This window comes from Misgurnus anguillicaudatus, chromosome 17 (assembly GCF_027580225.2).
Source record: "Misgurnus anguillicaudatus chromosome 17, ASM2758022v2, whole genome shotgun sequence".
Lineage (NCBI taxonomy): Eukaryota > Metazoa > Chordata > Actinopteri > Cypriniformes > Cobitidae > Misgurnus > Misgurnus anguillicaudatus.
The window spans coordinates 233661-255454 of NC_073353.2; the positions used below are offsets into that span (position 1 = coordinate 233661).

A 21794-nucleotide genomic window follows, 5' to 3' on the forward strand; every position below is an offset into this window, starting at 1 on the left:
AGCACATGAGATAATAAAAGTGATGCTTTAACAAGCACCAATTACTAATTTGTCATTTCTCAGAAACATTCTTTTCATATTAACCCCCGAGTACCGTTAATTGCCGCATTCCGTTGTCATGTGCATCCAGATTACAAACCTTTTTTCCATACTAGTTCCATTACAAAATATGGTCATTTTGTAATGCAAAAAAATAATATATATATAAAAATAGGCTTACTTCAGAGAAAGGTACTGACATCTCTCATCATATAATCATTGATGCATTTACTTTAATACAGCATGATTTTGACCTATGTGAAGTATAAAAACATTTTCTCATTGCATTGAAAAGAAAGTAAAAGATATGTACAATACTTGATAACATTTACAACCAACAGGTACCAATACAATGTTTCCTCTGTACAAACTAACATGGTTCAAATATATCATAATCATTATTTATTTTTGTTGACAGATTTTAGTTCATTTGACCCTCTCTGATTTTCTGTCGTTAACCCTTCGGCATATCTCTCATACATAAAAAACATCTGCACTGAATTTTACCTTCTCAACACATCCTTCAACCCCTCTACATACAAAGATCATGATCTGCTTCCTGTTTCCATTGACATACAAACATTCTTTTCCAGCTTTGGTATGACATTAAATCTTCATTTGCTTTGCATCTTTTATTTACTTTTCAAAAAAAAAACAGCTGTTAAAATATTCAAAGAAGTTTAAACATTTAGAGATGTCTGCAGGTCTCTATTTCTCTATACCAGAGGTGTCCAATCCTGCTCCTGGAGGACCAGTAGCCGTTTCTCAATGTCAAGGATACTTCCTTGGCAGGACTAGTCTTTACAAGTCACTTCCTTCAGAGGCTAGGCGAGGCTCCTTTTAAGTATTCGGAGAACACGTTAAATGGAACAGGCTAGCAAGTGCACGTCATTACGTCATTGCGGGATTGAAAGGTGTGCTTTCGGTGCTGCGCGCATAGGATTGTGGGTGATTTCAGCGCGTGAAGAGCGCGAAGGATACAAATTTGCATCCTTTCCTATATATGGGATATTTCTCGAACGAAGGACTCAGTCCTTGGCTGAAATTTCAAGGATCCTCAACATTGGAACAGTCCTTCTACGGACGTCGATGACGTAGCATCCTCGAAATTCTAGCTTCCGAGGATCCTTCCTTGACATTGAGAAACGGCTAGTGTCTTTGCAAAGTTTTGCTCCAACCCTTATCAAACACACCTGATTAAGCTAATCAAGGTCTTACTTGGCAGACAAGAAACTTTCAGACAGGTGTGTTGAGTGAACTTATAGGCTAAACTCTGCAGGACACCAGCCTTCCAGGAACGAGTTTGGACACCCCTGCTCTATACCCATGAGTCTGGCGACACTGGGTAATGTTCAGCCGGGTATGAGGGTCTCCTGGTGGATGGGTTAAAGTCCATGTAGTTGCTTGAGGATTTAAAGCCGTGTGACTGGATGTAATCTGCAGAAGAATAGTGGACTGTCTCATTCAGGTATGAGTCCTCATAGGTGTGTGGTTGCATGTATGTGCAGTAGGTATCGTAGTTTCTGTGGCCAGCTTCATCTGCGTAGTACACCTGCTGCTTACACAGAAATAAAGTAAAACTGTCAGTCTGTTTGAAGCTTTATGAAACACTAACCAAGTTAGTTGTGTTGCACATCATATAAGACAATGTTAGCAGAGGTGGAAAGAGTAATAAAATATTGTACTCAAGTAAAAGTAAAGTTACTTTAATAATATTTTACTTAAGTAAAAGTAAAGTAACTGGTCTAAAAATCTACAAAAGTAAAAAGTAAGTCATTTTAACTTTACTCAGAGTAAAAGTTACTTTTTTTTACAGCGGGAAGAGGTGGAGGATTCTAGTTCTAGTTCAAAAACGACAAGGGAATATACATCTCAAACTAGTTGTTTTTAATTGTAGGAACATCTTTACAATTAAAGTGCAATAACAAAAAGTTAATAAAATAAAAAGCTTTTTTAAAGTAAGAAACATTTATGGAATTGTTTAATGATTTTACATGCGAGTTATGCACTCTTGAAGGTGGTCGGCAGCTTGTAAATACAATCACTATAGTAAGGTTGTAATTGATGTATTGCTGGTAACACACATTATTTTATTAAACTATATATATATATATATATATATATATATATATATATATATATATATATATATATATAGTTTAAATGAGCATATAATGAGATGAGTGCCATGTCTATATACATTTGACACGTTTATTATCTTAACTTACTTCCCTGACCTGGGTACCTGATGACCTTTATTCTTCTCTCTCTCGCTCTCTCTCTCGCTCTCTGCAATGTCTAATGACCTGCGCATTCTCGAGGACGTTTTAAAGTTGTTTTTGACTTGACGCGAAGCTGCTAGACCTCGGAAGATAATGCGCATGGTATTAAAAACGTGTCGGGCAATTTCGTACTTAAGAGCATGAATCCTACGAAATGAAACACTTGCTTCGCGTCAGTGGAAAGTGGTCGCTTAAATATGACCAGGGGTTTCTTTCATAAGATTTGAACTGAGGTGGGTCTCTGCATTAGCGCGCGCCTGTCTCGTCCGTCTCCATGGTTCTTTTTGCACATTCCCCCGGGCCCCGCCCATTTACATCCGTTGCGCGTCTTTATCACCTTGCTTTTTAAAATATTTTTTACTCAGTAACGGATAGTATTTAAAATGTAATGAAGTACAATACTTTAAATAAAACATACTTAAGTAAAAGTAAAAGTACAGATTTTAAAAACTACTCAAAAAAGTAAAAACACACAAAGAAACTACTCAATTACAGTAACGTGAGTAAATGTAATTCGTTACTTTCCACCTCTGGATATGGAAGAGGGTGATTTTGCAAGCGTGATGCTTTAATCCGCTGTTCATTGCAACTTTATGAGCCACAATACAGCAAAGAGCTGAGGCAGAAGGAGGAACAGAAGCCCGAGGAGTAGGCCGGAGCCTGGGCTTCGGCTGCGTAGAGGAGCCCGGGGAAGATGCTGCAACCCTCGGTCTCCGCTGCGTAGAGAAGCCCGGACTGGCTCGAGCTTGGACGGACTAGTAGTGGCTGTACTATCGCGGTGTGCTTTCTGTATAACATTTCCGCATCAGATCAGGATATGGACGTTTGTTTGGTAAATGGTCCCGGGCAAGAGAGGTACTTTGCGTGTGTTTGGGCATGTCTATTTTACAAACGTGTTTCGGCAAAGAGCACAAGCACTGAGCCAGTGCATCTGTGGAGTATACATATTGTGCAGTGGACGCGTTTGTGTGCAGGATGCGACATTTTCTTCTTTTGGAATATACATGTTTGGCCAAGCACTCTCAAAAATATATCAGAAACTGAATGAAGCTGCTCCTACCCAAGCTTCGTACCGTATATGGACAGCGGCTTCCTGGATAAATATTTTAGAATCCTAAACTGGAAGCCACAGCCAAAGCCTGCAGGGATAAACGAACGTCTTACTATAAACTGAGTGTTTATTTGTTATTCTAACATGGCATTTATGTACACAATAGCATATCTGAGCGGTAATCCGATTAATGGGAGTGGCTTGCAGAGCTGTGCATTGTGGTGCATTGTGGTAGTTGTAGTTTTCCATACAAATGTGCCCTAAAGTCAGGCTATGTCTTTTCTCTGTCAAATAGGCACAAAATTCTTAATTCATGTTACATGTTACATACAAATATGACCCACTTTCAATAAAGAATCTCAGAATGTCCGGGGTTGGCTTCAGGTCTTGCCGACAGTTTGTAAATCTTAAATATTCATATTCACAAAATCCATATAAAGGGTGATCAACAGTTATGACTTCTAAATAAAATAAAAATGACCAGATAAGATGTATCTGATTGACAGATGTTGTTTTAAAAATTAATTACATCATTATGGGGAAGTGGTATTAAATATTTGGTACAATTAATACAATTATTTTAATTACGCATTTTGTTGAGTTTTACATTTACAAAATGTTCCCTGTTTTTTATATAATTAATTTAACCTGTAATGTGCGTTATATTGCCTTTTGATAATTATGTGTTGTCGAATGTTGACACAGATTTATTGTTAGGACATACTAATATGATTCATAATTATGTAATTTGCAAAATTTACAATTAAAATTTTTATTCGCCAACACGTCTACACGTTTGTGATTTATTTACTGATTTATTATAGAAACTTGTCAGAAGCAAAGATAATGTACTAAGCATAAGTGCAAGCAAACAGCAGAGTTTCCAACTATCAATAAAACAGCATGTGCTGTAAATAAATTTATACAAAAGTTCTTTCTGCTGTTTTGAATCACTCTCCGTGTGTCTCATTAGTTTACTAGCTCATAAATCAGTCTGTGAATCCCCAATCGGATCAGCGCTCTTGGATGTTACGTTAAAGTTAATGGGAGAAATGTCTTGTCACATCGTGTGGACAATTAACACTTGGAAAGAGGATTATAAACACTCATTTTTTTCTGGAGCTATATCTTTTATCAGAACGCGAAAACACTGTGGAACTGCAGGTAAGCACCGCAGCTTTTAAATGTGGACATTGATCATTTACTTTATCGTGACGTGACTATTAAAACATGTTATGAGATATCGCCACTGGTATATTTATAGCAGTATGCAAAAACATCTCTCTGACACTTATAAAAAAACGTTTTGTATAGTACTGACAAGAACAAAGTTTAATAATAATAATCGAGTGCTCGTATTGCGTTAAGAATAAATGAGAAAGCAATAGTAACGTTATACAAGTATAGTTTTATTAACTTTTACCTCGCGCCAAAACAATAACAACACAAAAGACACTAAATATGAATAAAAAAACAAGTAATAGTTTGATCATGACACCAAATACTGCTGATTTGATCTCATTTTGACGATCATAAACAAACAAGGCCAACATGAGAGCCAGGGAATCCCTGTCAGAGATGTAGCCCAGAGAGGGCGGTGGTCAGCGGGGCGAGTGAACACTGACGTCCGCTCATGCTTTGGTTCTCATTCGTACCGAATCTCACTAAGCAAACGTTCAAACAGGCGCTATCTTTACTAATCGACTGCAGATTTAAATATAATACATATACATTCTCGACTGAACTAATCTTAAAACTACACTTTGTGACCAAGAAACGGTAATATAAAGTAACGGCTTTTCCGTCCATTGAGTTGTTATGAGCTTCAAAGCAGCCGAAAGTTTTACCTGTCATTCTGGCCGCCCTCAAATCCGTGGCGGAAGAAGTAGTTCTCAAACAAAGAGGCTTTTAAAATAACTCGTTTCATAATAATTCGTTTTTCAAACGTGTGCCGTCAAAATGTTGTATAAAAGCAATATCGCTCTCGGAGTCGTGTGATATAGCTCTATATCATCACGGCTGTGATAAGGCCAGAGGCACGAGGCGATATTGCTTAAGTAACTCATCCGTAACATAACAACATTAAGTAGAAAAAGAGCAATGACAAATAAGATAAAACTAACAAATTTAATTTTAAGTAAATTTAAGTTTGTTTCAGGAGTGACAACCGCATTTAAATGCGGGAGTGAATCCCCTAAATGTTTGTTACATGTCTGTATGGAACAAGACTCACTCCCGAAAATGTGATGATTGACACAGAGATAACCATCACAACGTTTTGTCGTCTCGCGTGCTTATCACTCACACCTTTGACCAAAATAATTTAACAGCACTATGTTTTGTAATAAACCTCCGTCTTGGCATTGTGTATTGTACGCATTTGTGAGGCTGCTCCACAGCGCGCTGCCTTGCAGTGTTGCCAGGTCCTCGTCTTTTTGTATGTACCTACCGTTTTGGAACTTAACCGTTTATGGCTCTTTGCTTATGAAGCGATCAAGTTTTTGGTGTTATTAAAGTGTAAAGGTGCCCGTCCCAATATTTTATAATCTTTGATAAACATCGCTAAAACAAAGGGTGAATAAGAATTTAAAAATTAATAATAATCTAGTTAAAGCTGCTGATAATTTTATTTAAATTTACTAGCATTTTCTGAGTGAAATTTTTTTTCTCAGCTTTTTTCAAGTAAATCCTACTACACTTTTTTCAGTGTCGGTTTCTCATTTTTAACAGCTTTCTTTTGCTTTACAAAAGGCCGTCTACCTTCGTTACAGCTGTCTTACTTGCTGTACACACGGGCTTTGTTTCAGATGCGTTTAGTGCGCTTGCCCAATTAAAAGCATTTTATGTATAATTTAATAAAGATAAGAGGTTTCTGACCGACAGCTACAATGTATTATAAAAAAATTTATTAAATTTTCATGGAGAAATGAGTACTTGTAGAACATGTAACTGTACTACTTTTTTTGACGAATGCTTAGCAGCACATTACTTTTTTGTTTCTTCAACATTAAAGATGAATATACTCATTTAGAGATTGCAATTTCAGCAATACCACATTATATTCCAAGTTTTGGGTTTATTGATGTTTTTTATGTTTTTATACACTTTTAGTTTTGTTGCAATTTCACCAAAAGCTTATACTGTAATTAGGAAATACGCACAACACGCTAAACTTATATTCTCTATATGTTAAAAATTTTGTAAAAAATATGTATTCTTATATAATAAGAACAACAATATGATACATTTATATTGCGCTCAAAATGATTAAGATATGGAAAGAGGAATTATTCTCAACTACCACCAATAAAGTTTTTAAATTCTTTTTTTTTTAGAAAAATAACGTTTAAACCCACGTGGACAGAACAAGAAAACATATGCTTACATACAGTCTGTATATGATATCTTCTTTATTTAGTTTTACATATTTTTATTTATATGCATTTAATAATAACTTTTTTAGAACAAGAACTGTTTTAATCATTGCAGCCTTAAAGGAACACGCCCAGATTTTGGGAATTTAGCTTATTCACCGTATCCCCCAGAGTTAGGTAAGTCCATACATAGCTTTCTCATCTCTGTGCGTGCTGTAACTCTGTCTGACGCAGCCCCCGATAGCTTAGCTTAGTACAAAGTCTGGAAGTGAATGGCTCCAGCTAGCAAACTGCTCACAATAAGTGACAAAATAACGCAAACATTTTCCTATTTATGTGTTGTGATTTGTATAGTCACACCGTGTACAAATAACAAGGTGATATGAGATACAGCAATCTTTTAACAGTATACATACTGGGAACTATATTCTCTAAAGGCAGAGCACTGCTACTTGGGCGGAGTGATTTGCTCGCAGCACCCGAGAAGCCCCATGGTGAGAAGCAGAGAGTTCCCTCAGAGTTGTGCAAATCACCCTGCCCAAGTAGCAGTGTTTTCGCCTTCAGAGAATAGGAAAATGTTTGCGTTATTTTGTCACTTATGGGGAGCAGTTTGCTAGCTGGAGCCATTCACTTCCAGACTTTGTGCTAAGCTAAGCTATCGGGGGCTGCGTCAGACAGAGTTACAGCACACACAGAGATGAGAAAGGTATGTATGGACTTATCTAACTCTGGGGGATACAGTGAATACGCTAAATTCCCAAAATCTGGGCGTGTTCCTTTAAGTCATAACGTAAGATCATAATGCACACACTTATGTAAATTGTACATATTTTATTTACATATTATTTACTCATCCTCATGTTGTTCTAAACCTGTATGAATTTCGTTTTTCTGATGAACACAAAAGAAGATATTCTGAAAAATGATGGTTAACACACAGCAGATAGTGACCATTGACTTCCATAGTAGGAAAAAAAATATTGTAAAATGATGGTAAGCACACAGTTGACGATACCCATTAAATGTCATCATATTTTTTTATATCCTACTGCTGTGTGTTTACCCACTCAAAAAAATATTGGGTTGTTTTTAACCCAGGGCTGGGTCGCTATTGGACAAAACACATTTCTGGGTTAAAATAACCCAAAGAATGGGTTGTTTCAACATGGTTGATCAACAATACCCCAGCAGTTGGGTAAAAACAACCCATTATTTGGGCATTTTTAACCCAGAAATGTGTTTTGTCCAATAGTTACCCAGCCCTGGGTTAAAAACAACCCAATATTTTTTCTCAAAATATCTTCTTTTGTGTTTATCAGAAAAAGGAAATTCATACAGGTTTAGAACAACATGAAGATGAGTAAATCATGACAGAATTTTCATTTTAAGGTGAACTATCAATTTAATAATATAAGTATTTAATTTACAGATTATTTTAACCAATATATTTAAGAAGGTGGGAGTAATATATTTAAGTTTTTAAAACTGTAATAATTCCTTACCGTATTTCAAATTATTATTATTTGTATTTAACATCAACTTAAAAAAGAATGTAAGTTTTACACCTAACTTGAACTATGATTTACTTAATATTTGTAGGGGAGACCGGGGTTGGTTGTCACAATTTTTACTCATGCATGAATTGCTCATCTTCAAAAAATATTTCAGCAGTAATTCCTACATGAAATGAAACTTTGGAGTCTTGGCTTTAAATGTGTATACTTTTTAATTTTCAATTGTATTGTAACAGGAAGTAATTAACCATCAAAGACACTCTGACACAATGTGACAACCAACCCCATCACGGGGTTGGTTGTCACAGGGTATGGGGTTGGTTGTCCCTATAGAGGTTCTATAGGATTTCAATGATAAATTGGGATCTGAAAAGATAATGTGTAACTTAATTTTTTTAAGCTAGAAACTGCAAATAAGTGTTAATATGAATCCACCCCTATATGATAGTTGTTATTAATGCCCCTTATGTTTAAACAATGGGATTAAAGTGGGTGATCAGTTACTTGAATAGGCTTTATGCCCAGCTGCACTATGAACTTCAGCCAGCTCCTTGTTTCCTGTCTGCCATTATTGGACAAACTGATTAATCCAGGTGTGTCTGATTATTGTTATTGTGACTACTAAGGTCAGGCACACCTGGATTAATCAGTTTGTCCAATAATGGAAGACAGGAAACAAGAAGCTGGCTGAAGTTCAGGAAGTAGTGCAGCTGGGCATAAAGCCTATTGTCTACTGTGTTGAGAAATAAAAAGAAATAATTTTTAGTGTTAAAACCTCTTTATTCAATGCTTTATTTATTTTATTTTAACAGCAAACAAAAACAAACAAACAGAAAACAGTCTTAAAAGGTCTACATGTCGAATATTCTTATGTGACAACCAACCCCGCAAGCTATGTGACAACCATCTCCAACTGACTTCTTGACAAATATTCTAAGCTAGCTGCCACACGGCTTTAACTTTATTGTTTAAAGATGACTCAAAATAAAACTACCACTTTTAGCTTTTTAATGAGTGTTTTGTTTTTGAATGACTAATATCCTACAAGATCTAAACACAAAAACAACACCAACATGAAAATTTACTCTGACCCATAAAAATAAAAAAATGTCTCCTAACCTCAATGTTTTGTGTCTGCTCAGCAAAATTTCAAGTGCAAATGAGTAAGCTATTGAAGGCTAGCAAATTGATATCAAAATTGTATCACAGCGACATGTAGTATGTCTGGAATAAGCAGTGTGACAACCAACCCGTGAGACAACCAGCCCCGGTCTCCCCTACATTTATATTATTTGAGTAAATGTAGGGGGAAAATAAAATAATAATATGTAGAACAATAATTAACCCCCAGGGGTCCAAAAACGCGGGGACGCGTTTTGACGTGTTTTCTCCTTATCATAGCAGAATCAACTTAAAATACTCCATCATTAATAATCAAACACTTACGTGTTTGACATCATTTGAAACTCTGAAGGGTCCTCTTTAATTAGTGTACATTCACAACAAGAGATATTTGTGTTTTTGTCAAATAAAGAAAATAAACAGGGTGCGCATTCAGACATTTCTGTCTCCGCCAGCTGTCTCTTAAAACACGTTACAAAAATCAGTTGAAACTCCGCGAATACTCGTCACACAAACATAATACATGTATCCAAAGAAAGCCTGAAATGTCTACTTTTAAACAAGCTAATTATAATCAAAAACAAATATTAAATATTTCCTGTTTATATAATCTGCATTGAAGTAAAGAGAGTACCGTTTTTCCTGGCTGAGCTCATTATCTCTAATGCGGTCACGCCCTCAGGCTGTTGACATGGTAATGAAGAGACAAGCAGTTCCAACAATAATAAACAAAGCGTAAAGTTTTATCAGATTTACAGACTTTACCGCATGTTTGGATTATAAACTTTATACACACACGTGAGGAATATCTTCATTTATGTCTGGACATTGAGGAAGAGAAGCGTTTATCTTTAACGTTACCTAAGAAGAAGAACAATGGAAGACGCAATGGAGAAGGATATATTCCTGAAGAAACTGTTAGTCATTTGTCTTCATTTATATTTGGTATCATGTAATATGTTATGGCTTGTGCAGTTCAGCCTACATAAGCAACCTTAGCAGACTGCACGCTTCGGATTTAAAAACTTTCGCATTGTGTACAAACGAGGGCGCGTGATTTCACGTAATGGCGGATTTCATTGATACATGCTGTACAGTGTTAGACACAGTTATTCACTTTCGTATCCTTCATGGCAACTTTGAGTAATGCTGCACTGCTGTATCTTTTAAGTGTGTGCTGTAATATGATTCCATGTGTACATGCTTATTTACAAACGAGTATGTGCGTTATCACGTAATGGCGGATTTCATTGTTACATGCTGTACAGTGTTAGACACAGTTATTCACTTTCGTATCCTTCATGGCAACTTTGAGTAATGCTGCACTGGGGGATCTGCTGTAATATGATATTGTTTACATGCAACGCATTCCATACATTGCGCTTTACACGCGACACCGTTTTATTATGAGCTCCGCGTTGTTTACACGGAGACGCGAGCTCGCACACATCCATTTGCGATGTGTTTTTAAAGTTCATACTTGCTTACAGACACGCGTTTAAAACAGAAGCTAGACGATAAGGGGATGGGCATCTGAAAACAGTCATCTGAAAACAGCTTTTTATATAACTAATCATTGCAGATGTTAATCTGAGATACTAATTTAGTTTATGATAGTTTATCTGAATGTAGTGCTATCATTTACCCATTTACCTCATTTAGAGCATCAACTAATCCATTTTTTATTAAATTAAAAGTTCTAAAATTTAGAGATATGGTTGAGTTTAAAACTGCACAAATTATGTACAAAGTAAAAAATCATCAGCTATCGAACAGTATCCAAGGGCTGTTTCAAATGAGAGATAGCAACCATAACTTAAGAGGAGAGTCAGTTTTTCAAAAGAAACATATTAGAACAAATGCCAAGTATCACTGTGTTACAACTAAAGGAGTTAATGTATGGAATAGCTGCAGTGACGAGATGAAATCATGTACAACAATTAGTAAATTCAAGAGATTATTTAAAAATAATGTATTGAATGGCTATAAAAAGGACTTGAGGTTATAGTATGGTATATTGAAAGAAATGAAAATAGTGTTGTAGGTATGTACAGTATTGTTCAAAATAATAGCAGTACAATGTGACTAACCAGAATAATCAAGGTTTTTAGTATATTTTTTATTGCTACGTGGCAAACAAGTTACCAGTAGTTTCAGTAGATTCTCAGAAAACAAACAAGACCCAGCATTCATGATATGCACGCTCTTAAGGCTGTGCAATTGGGCAATTAGTTGAAAGGGGTGTGTTCAAAAAAATAGCAGTGTCTACCTTTAACTGTACAAACTCAGTACAAACATTTTTTTTTCTGGGATTTAGCAATCCTGTGAATCACTAAACTAATATTTAGTTGTATGACCACAGTTTTTTCAAAACTGCTTGACATCTGTGTGGCATGGAGTCAACCAACTTGTGGCACCTCTCAGCTGTTATTCCACTCCATGATTCTTTAACAACATTCCACAATTCATTCACATTTCTTGGTTTTGCTTCAGAAACAGCATTTTTGATATCACCCCACAAGTTCTCAATTGGATTAAGGTCTGGAGATTGGGCTGGCCACTCCATAACATTAACCCCCTGGGGTCCAAAAACGCGGGGCCGCGTTTTGACGTGTTTTTTCCTTATCATAGCAGAATCAACTTAAAATACTCCATCATTAATAATCATACACTTACGTGTTTGACATCATTTGAAACGGTAAAGGGTCTTCTTTAATATGTGTTCATTCACAATAACAACAGATCTTTGTGTTTTTGTCAAATAAAGAAAATAAACATTTCTGTCTCCGCCAGCTGTCTCTCAAAACACGTTACAAAAATCAATTGAAACTCCGCGAATACTCGTCACACAAGCATGATACACACATCCAAAGAAAGCCTGAAATGTCTACTTTTAAACAAGCTAAATATAATCGAAAACAATATAATGTGGTCACGCCCACAGCTGTTGACATGGTAATGAAGACACGAGCTGTTCAACCATAACAAGCAATGCGTAAAGTTTGATCAGATTTAAAGACGTTTTACCGCATGTTTGGATTATAAACTTTATTCACACACGTGAGGAATATCTTCATTTATGTCTGGACATTGAGGAAGAGAAGCATTTATCTTTAACATTACCTAAGAAGAACAATGGAGAACGCACTGCTGGATTAGAAGTAAGTAACGTTAACAGTTAATTTATACCATTTATATTTGCTATCATGTAACTTAATATGCTCATGGCTTGTGCAGTTCAGCCTACATACAGTAAGGTTAAGCAACCTTAGCAGACTACACGCTTCGCATTGTTTACAAACGGACGCGATCTCACGTAATTGCGGATTTCACTGTTGCATGATGTAACAGTGTTAAACACAGTAATTCACTTATATCCTTCATGGAAACTTTCAGTAAGCCTCAACTGCTGTATCTTTTAAGTGTGTGCTGTAATATGATTCCATGTTTACATGCTTATTTACAAACGAGTACGCGTGACCTCCCATAATGGCGGATATCTGTTACATGTTGTACAGTGTTAAGACACAGTTATTCACTTTCGTATCTGTCATGGCAACTTTGAGTGAATGCTGCACTGCGGGATTTGCTGTAAAATGATTCCATATTGTTTACATGCAAGGTAATTCCATACGTTGCGCTTTACACGCTACACCGTTTTTATGAGCACTGCGTTCGGAGCGGAGACGCGGAGACGCGAGCTCGCGCACATGCGATGTGTTTTTAAAGTTCATACGCGCTTACAGAAACACGTTTAAAACAGAAGCTAGACGATAAGGGGATGGGCATCTGAAAACAGTCATCTGAAAACAGCTTTTTATATTAATTGCTGCAGATGTTTATCTGAGATTAAGTTTATGTACAAGATAGTATAATGTAACTTAGTATCAGTGACATTTACCCATCAGTTATATAAGTAAGGGTATTTCTGTGGACAATTTATGCTAACTGCTGTTTATAACTCTCTTAGAGGTATGCATCTATCTCATCAGTACAAAACTATGAAGTGGAAAAACACTTTTTGGACATAAAGTTATATGGTAACATGAGCCACATGAAGTTTACAGCTCTGTTGTGTATCAGTTTCTTAGTTTATACAAAGTTTTTGAATAGGGTATGTTTCCAAATAAACTTAAAATGTCCTACTAACCATCATTTCTATTTTGATTATATTGTTAACTTAATAAACCTCAAACAAACATGTATACATTTGTCCTCACATTCTTCACTGTAGTTCATTCTCACATTCCTGCCTAATTATGCAGCTCATTATGCGAGCCTTTGTTTGCTTGCTGTCAATCAATCCTTCTCGCATACGGCCCGTCTAAACAAAAAGTGTCTTACAATTTCTAAATCAATACATTGTTTTATGTGAATAAGTAGGCATGGTGATTGTCACATCATTTTAAAGAAAAAACTCTAGACTACTAGATTATGTTTAGGAAAGTCTTGTTAAAACATGTTTAGTATGGGTTTTGTGGACTTATATCAGTGACTTAAAAATTTTGCTTTTTTAAAAACCACGCATAAACCTTTTTTTCTCAAAAATACAAACATGTACATACATGTAGCTCATATAATATTTTAGCCCAGTTTGTGCTGAACGCAGTGGTATGAGACACTTCCCATTATTATGTTTTAAAGCAACTGAAAAAAGACCAAATGTAAGAGCATGTCAGAACCTCTGAGAGTGTCCCAAAATGGTCGGACCCCAGAGGGTTAATTTTGTTGGTTTGGAACCAAGACTTTGCCCGTTTACTAGTGTGTTTTGGGTCATTGTCTTGTTGAAACAACCATTTCAAGGGCATGTCCTCTTCAGCATAGGGCAACATGACCTCTTCAAGTATTTTAACATATGCAAACTGATCCATGATCCCTGGTATGCGATAAATAGGCCCAACACCATAGTAGGAGAAACATGCCCATATCATGATGCTTGCACCTCCATGCTTCACTGTCTTCACTGTGTACTGTGGCTTGAATTCAGAGTTTGGGGGTCGTCTCACAAACTGCCTGTGGCCCTTGGACCCAAAAAGAACAATTTTACTCTCATCAGTCCACAAAATGTTCCTCCATTTCTCTTTAGGCCAGTTGATGTGTTCTTTGGCAAATTGTAACCTCTTCTGCACATGCCTTTTTTTAACAGAGGGACTTTGCGGGGGATTCTTGAAAATAGATTAGCTTCACACAGACGTCTTCTAACTGTCACAGTACTTACAGGTAACTCCAGACTGTCTTTGATCATCCTGGAGGTGATCATTGGCTGAGCCTTTGCCATTCTGGTTATTCTTCTATCCATTTTGATGGTTGTCTTCCGTTTTCTTCCACGTCTCTCTGGTTTTGCTCTCCATTTTAAGGCATTGGAGATCATTTTAGCTGAACAGCCTATCATTTTTTGCACCTCTTTATAGGTTTTCCCCTCTCCAATCAACTTTTTAATCAAAGGTCGCTGTTCTTCTGAACAATGTTTTGAACGACCCATTTTCCTCAGCTTTCAAATGCATGTTCAACAAGTGTTGGCTTCATCCTTAAATAGGGGCCACCTGATTCACACCTGTTTCTTCACAAAATTGATGACCTCAGTGATTGAATGCCACACTGCTATTTTTTTGAACACACCCCTTTCAACTAATTCAACTATTTGCCCAATTGCACAGCCTTAAGAGTGTGCATATCATGAATGCTGGGTCTCATTTGTTTTCTGAGAATCTACTGAACCTACTGGTAACTTGTTTGCCACGTAGCAATAAAAAATATACTAAAAACCTTGATTATTCTGGTTAGTCACATTGTACTGCTATTATTTTGAACAATACTGTATGCATGTTTGCATCTGTCTGTGGTCTATGTATGTATGGGTATATGTGAGCTGTAGGTAGGTAGATATGAGGTGAACATTTATGTAAATAAGAATTGTGTGGAATCTTTGTGTATTTATCTAATTGATAAAAATAGAGAAAGGGGGTGGGATTTGAAAAGTTTATGAACTTCTTCCTACTCCTTTTGAACACGGGAATATATATATATATTAGGGCTGTCAATAGATTAAAAAAATTAATCTAGATTAATCGCATGATTTCATGAGTTAACTGCGATTAATCGCAAATTAATCGCACATTTTTATCCATTCTAAATTTACCCTAATTTAACACTTTTCAGGTTTTTAATATTCTAATCATATATACATATATAGATGCTTTATGCAAATGTATGTTAACAACAGTCTGTTTACATTTTAACAGAATCACCAGCCATTGTTTTGTATATGAATTTTCCTTTCAGAAGATTTTTCTTTCTCCATTTTTGTTTGCTGCTGCATCATTTGTGACCTGTGCTGGCAAGTTGAGTCGGAATTAGCAAATTTTAAAAAAATAGTTGTTCATATTTTGACATTCTCTATTAAAACATAGAACAATGCATGATTTGTTGAAATATAACAAAATATGACAGAACTACACGTGTTTGAAGTTAAAAGAGTCAAATTACCACAAAAACTTCCACATCCATACATTATATTACCACATCAATACCTTAAAATCACTGGTAAAACTAATAGATTTAGCACACACAAAGCAAAAACATCATCAATGTATGTTCAACTTTTTTTCCTTTTGTTTGATTGACATTAAGACAGACTGCTTAAAATCTAAGTGATCTAATATAATGTTACACATCAGATAGTTTTACCCAACAGTTAACCAAACATTTACTTAAAACATAACAGATTATAGAGCCTACCAGCGTGAATTCTTATCAAAACAGATATTTGTAAAACTGTAATTTTGTGTAGATGTCAATATATCCGGGTCGCGCACTCGCGCGTCTGTGTTCACGCGCTTCAGATATCAGTCAGTCAGCGTGAGGGGATCGCTTTTGAGTCTTGTCGCTCTTAATAACTCTTTAACTTTAATCAGGTACCGAACTTTATCTCTCTTAATGACTCTTTTAACATCAAGCAAGTCCTGCAGTCTATTTTCTAAGTCATGCATAAAAGCGAAACCAAAATGAATTGAGACGCATTTTTGTATTAGATTAAGCATTAGGAGGACGGTAACGTTACACCTCTCAGACGTATAAATAAAGATCATATCAGATGTCCAACGAGCATTTAGAGCATTGGATTTGGTAGACGATTTGCTTAATGTTCTTATTTCTATGAAAACTTTCGAATCATTTAGACAGGTTCACATTTGTCTGCGTCTCTGTTCATTCAACTATGGGCTGGACCAAGGGTCAAACAGAAATTGCGCGTTGCGTTAATCTCCGTTAATAAAATTAGTGGCGTTAAAATGAATTTGCGTTAACGCGTTATTAACGCGTTAATTTTGACAGCCCTAATATATATATATATATATATATATATATATATATATATATATATATATATATATATATATATATATATATATATATATTTTTTTTTTTTTGAATTATTTATTATTTATAATAATTTTGGTTGAGAAGTACATGTCCTTATTCAACTGTTATTTTTATTTTTTTGTTTTGTATGTATGTATACACAGTATACATACTTCATTATTATATATATGTATATTTTTGTATTTTTATTACATGTTCAAATAAACTTATTATTATTATTATTATTATTATTATTATTATCATTTACCCATCAGTTATCTATGTAAGGGTATTTCTGTGGACAATTTATGCTGACAACTGTTCATAACTCTCTTACAGGTCTGCATCCCTCTCAACAGTACAAAACTATGAAGTGGAAAAACATATTCACACTCTTTGGACATAAAGTTATATGGTTACATGAGCCACATGAAGTTTACAGCTCTGTTGTTTATCAGTTTCTTATAGTTTTTTGAATAGGGTTCGTTTCCAAATAAACTGATAATGTCCTACTGACCTTCATTTCTATTTTGATTATATTGTTAACTTCTTAATAAACCTCAAACAAACATGTACATTTGTCCTCACATTCTTTACTGTAGTTCCCTCCTGCCTCATTATGCAGCTCATTATGCAGCTCATTATGCGAGCCTTTGTTTGCTAGCTGTCAATCAATCCTTCTCGCATACGGCCACTCTAAACAAAAAGTGTCTTACAATTTCTAAATCAATACATTGTTTTATGTGAATAAGTAGACATGGTGATTTTCACATCATTTTAAAGAAAAAACTCTAGACTACTAGATTCTGTTTAGGAAAGTCTTGTTAAAACATGTTTAGTATGGGTTTTGTGAACTTATATCAGTGACTTAAAATTTTTGCTTTTTTAAAAACCACGCATAAACATTTTTCTCTGAAAAATACAAACATGTACATACATGTAGCTCATATAATATTTTAGCCCAGTTTGTGCTGAACACAGTGGTATGAGACACTTGCCATTATTATGTTTTAAAGCAACTGAAAAAAGACCAAATGTAAGAGCATGTCAGAACCTCTGACAGTGTCCCAAAATGGTCGGACCCCAGAGGGTTAATTTTATTTACAGTTACAGTTAATTTAATTTTTAAATTTTAATGTTTTTATTCAGCAACAGAGAAACTGCGCATTTTGCCGAAGATAAACACCTCAGAAACTCCTCGAATTTATGAATATTTACACTCGCAATATGATTTTATTTACTTACTACAAAAGTATAACATATTATAAAAATTCTCAGTGAAATTTATTCAACACCATTGCACACTTTATATCGTGTTTCAAAAAGTACTGTACAGCAATGCAGAAAAGCGCATTACAACTATGTTAAAACTATGGCTGCACGATAACAAAGAACTTATATTGACAAGAAGTGAAAGTCAATAGAACGTTCCATTGCAACATCAGGGCCCAGCAGCAGCCCTACGAATCCGCCATTTTGGAATGAGAGCGACTTCGAGAGTCATCTAGAAGTAATGGAAATATCAGCTACTTTGTACATTAAAAGATCAAATTCAAACTGAATGATGATAACACAGAATAACATACAATCAGACCAGTGATCATTAATCCCTTTTACAGCTTATTTTTAGATATTTTTCTTCCACTTTTATATATGCTAACTTTACATACATACATACAGACAGACATAAACTCATCCACACATAATATTTTGGCTCCATATACATACACATATACACACATATACATCAGAACTGCTCAAAATGGATTAAGTAAAAAAACACAGCCACTGTCCAAAAGTGGCAATTATAGGATAACAGGCAGAGCAATGCATCATGTTGTATAAGATAATCATGTTTGTAGCGGAATCCGGGGGATTCATATGTACAAAATAATATATTTCATATCTAGTGGAGTTGGTAACTAATAATAATAGTAAATGTGTAAAGTAGCATAAATTAGAATTACATAATAAAGCAAGAAAAAAACTACCTTAAATGTGCATCTATTTAATGATTGGATTCCACAACTGACAACAACAACACATACATACAAGACAATACAGCGTTTCGTGTAGGTGTAGCAAGTGAACAAAATTTTAATTTAAGAAACTTATATTGCGCTTCTGATTTGGCTGTGAGATTCGCTGAGAATGATTTGAGAATGAATTGGCTGTGAGAATGTTCATTCCAAAATGGTGGCCGCCCTACTGAAGCGCCACCTAGTGGCTGTTGCCAAAAACTAATCAGAGTTTCGCCTCTTGTTCTTCTATACTTTTTGACGATAATGAGGAAATATGCAATAGTTCTGTTGGGTGGTGCGATGGCGATATGTTTTGGGATAATTCTAAAAGAAATTCTATTTTTATTTGCTTTTATTTTTATCATTTAGATATGTAATAAAATAAACAGGTAATGCATATTCTAAAGATGTATTTAAATCTAATTCAGACTAAAAAAGTATGCTATACATGTGAAACACAACTAGTAATGTGTTACCATAACGCAGTACTTTGATTTATGGAATATTTATATTAATTTCATAAATCCAACCACTCCAAACTCTCTTTGCTTTCTTTTTGACATGAACAAAGCTGAATGGACTTGACTGTTACTTTACTGCAATACTTGTGAAGATTACCCCCTTTAAAGGGATTTATTAACATTGTGTGAGGTGTAGAAAGACTAACTTTATACGTATAGTATATTAATGATAGACAATGTAGGTCTATGGATTATAAATAGGTCTAAAGATTGATAGGTTTGTGTAGAAGCATTAAAAGTGCCTCAATACTCAAAAGTGACAATACCGCTACCACATCATCGACTCGAGGAAAAGCCACGTGATATTTACTCTCATTTGATTGCTTCGTTTATTCCTTTTTTTGCCTTGTTTGCCTTCGATGACTGGATATGCACTTTCTGTGAGTTCTGAAAGCAGTTTCTCTGCCATTTTGCTCTTCCTAGAGTGCCTCGTTCAAATCAATCGGGTGTGCGCATGTCTGGGCAGATCCCACAGCAACGGGTGGTGCCATGGTCGCGAGAGAGAGTGATATTCGCGCAAGCTAATCATTTGTTTCGTCCCGAATGGAAATAATTAACTGTGTTTAAAACAGTGGTGAGAGGTCTACAGACACTCGAGTTTTATACTCTCTTTTTAGAGTACTTACATTTTAATTATGTATTTGTATATAAAGACAGTTTAAAGAAATTTGTAAAAAAGTTTTTTAGATAATTCCTTCCTACCCTGCCTTTAATCCGTCATTATTTCAGATTCAAAAGTATACTTTATATAAAGTAAGTAGAGTCAGCTTACATAATGACCGTTTGAGCTATAATTGCTCGTTCAGTTTAATGGGCTTGGCATTAACATTGGTTATTTGCTACCATCTTTGTATGAAACATTTTAGACATAAAAAGACGGTTCAGTAAGGAATAATTGACGACGGGCCATTGAATTATAAGAAAATAATACATACCAAGGTGGTAATGCGGCACGACGCGAAGCGAAGCGGAGTTAAACCGCAGGTGTGCATTATTTTCAAATAATTCAAAGGACCGGAGTCAATCAGTCCTCTTATACCACGGTTACCACAAACATTACTCTGGTGCCTATTTTAAAGACATTTGACAAGTTAGGTGTGCAGTTTACAGAAAAATAATCAACACGCATGGAACATCTCTCAGCAAATCAGAATGCAGCATTCAACAGACCCGTTGTATAATTAATAATAATAATATCATAAAAATGGGAGAAACAAAGTGCAGCGTGTGGCCATGACTTTACAAGAGCCATAGAAACCGGAGGCACGCTTGAGACTGCACATGCGCAATAGCCCGTTAGTGCTGACTGACTCTGTTTATGGCCGTTCTCTGATCGACTCTGATCGGTTTAAACAGACCCGGCACCTGAAGTAATTAAAATGGGACCGACTCAGACCCGACTGACCTTTCAAAATATATAAACCAGTGTCCTCCGTGAAGACCTCTAATGGATACAACTATGATCACTATGATTCGAAGTTCAGGAACATCGAAGGATACAATGTGACACTGAGCTTGCTTTGCATCACACCCAATTAATTGAAAAACAGAGCACGTTACACACAGCGAACTCATCTGAAAAGATACAACGTGCTCACACACATAATGTCATTATTACGGACAAAAAAAAAAAAAATTGATGCCAAATACACATGGGCGGTTGTTAATATACCTGGGAGAGCCACCCAAGTAAAGAAAATGTGTGGGAAACACCTTCTGATTGGTGTAATTTGGACAATCTAAGCGTGCAAAACACAAATGATAAATAAATTGCGATGGCAGGAAAATGTACGATTTATGTGCAGCCCTAGTTAAAACTATTACAAACGTTCAGATGCAAAAAGGAACTAAATGTAAAATTAGATAAACTGGTTAATGATATTGCCCAAATGCTGTCTGTCTCTTCAAAGGTCTAATTATTTTGTTACAAGACTCTGTTATCATACATCACGATACCTGCTTTTTAAAATACATTTAATGGCACATTAGGGAGATGAACGCTTTATTTGTGGAAATCACTCAAGGTTAACTATTGCTTATTGATCTGATATTGTCTCTTCCAGAGGTGGAAAAAGTACTAAAATATTGTACTTCAGTAAAAGTAAAGTTACTTTAATAATATTTTACTGAAGTAAAAGTAAAATATCCCCCCGCGTGAGCGTGGGGCATGGCGACTCCAGCAGCTCATGCTTTGAGCTTGCTCACGCGTCGCCATGGAGTCAAAGTGGCTTCTGCAGTTAACATAGAAAGTTGTTGTTTGGCTGTAGGAGAAGTTGTGGGGTACGATAATATTTTGTCGGCCTCAAGAATGAATAGGGCTATTGTTATTTTTTTGAGCTCAATTGAAAAGCCAAATGAGATCGTTCAAAAAGGAATTGTTATTGAGGGTTTGTTTACCGCAGTCTTACCACTTTCACTACCGTCCAAACGAGTCACTCTCTCTAATGTACCACCATTTATTAGCGATGCGGTTTTAACCGAAGCGCTGTCTCGCCATGGGAAATTAGTCTC

At 35.7% G+C, this 21794-nt stretch overlaps 1 protein-coding gene across 1 annotated transcript in view; it reads right to left on the minus strand.

The window, feature by feature from the left end:
* Positions 1 to 252: 252 nt before the first annotated feature.
* The window catches only part of LOC129451970 (plakophilin-4), a 224146-nt gene continuing 202604 nt past the window's right edge, over positions 253 to 21794 (minus strand). Inside the window, exon 23 of the mRNA XM_073854829.1 lies at positions 253 to 1594. Coding sequence (XP_073710930.1) covers positions 1358 to 1594 — 237 coding nt within the window. The 3' untranslated portion in view covers positions 253 to 1357. The remainder of the gene's footprint in view (positions 1595 to 21794) is intronic.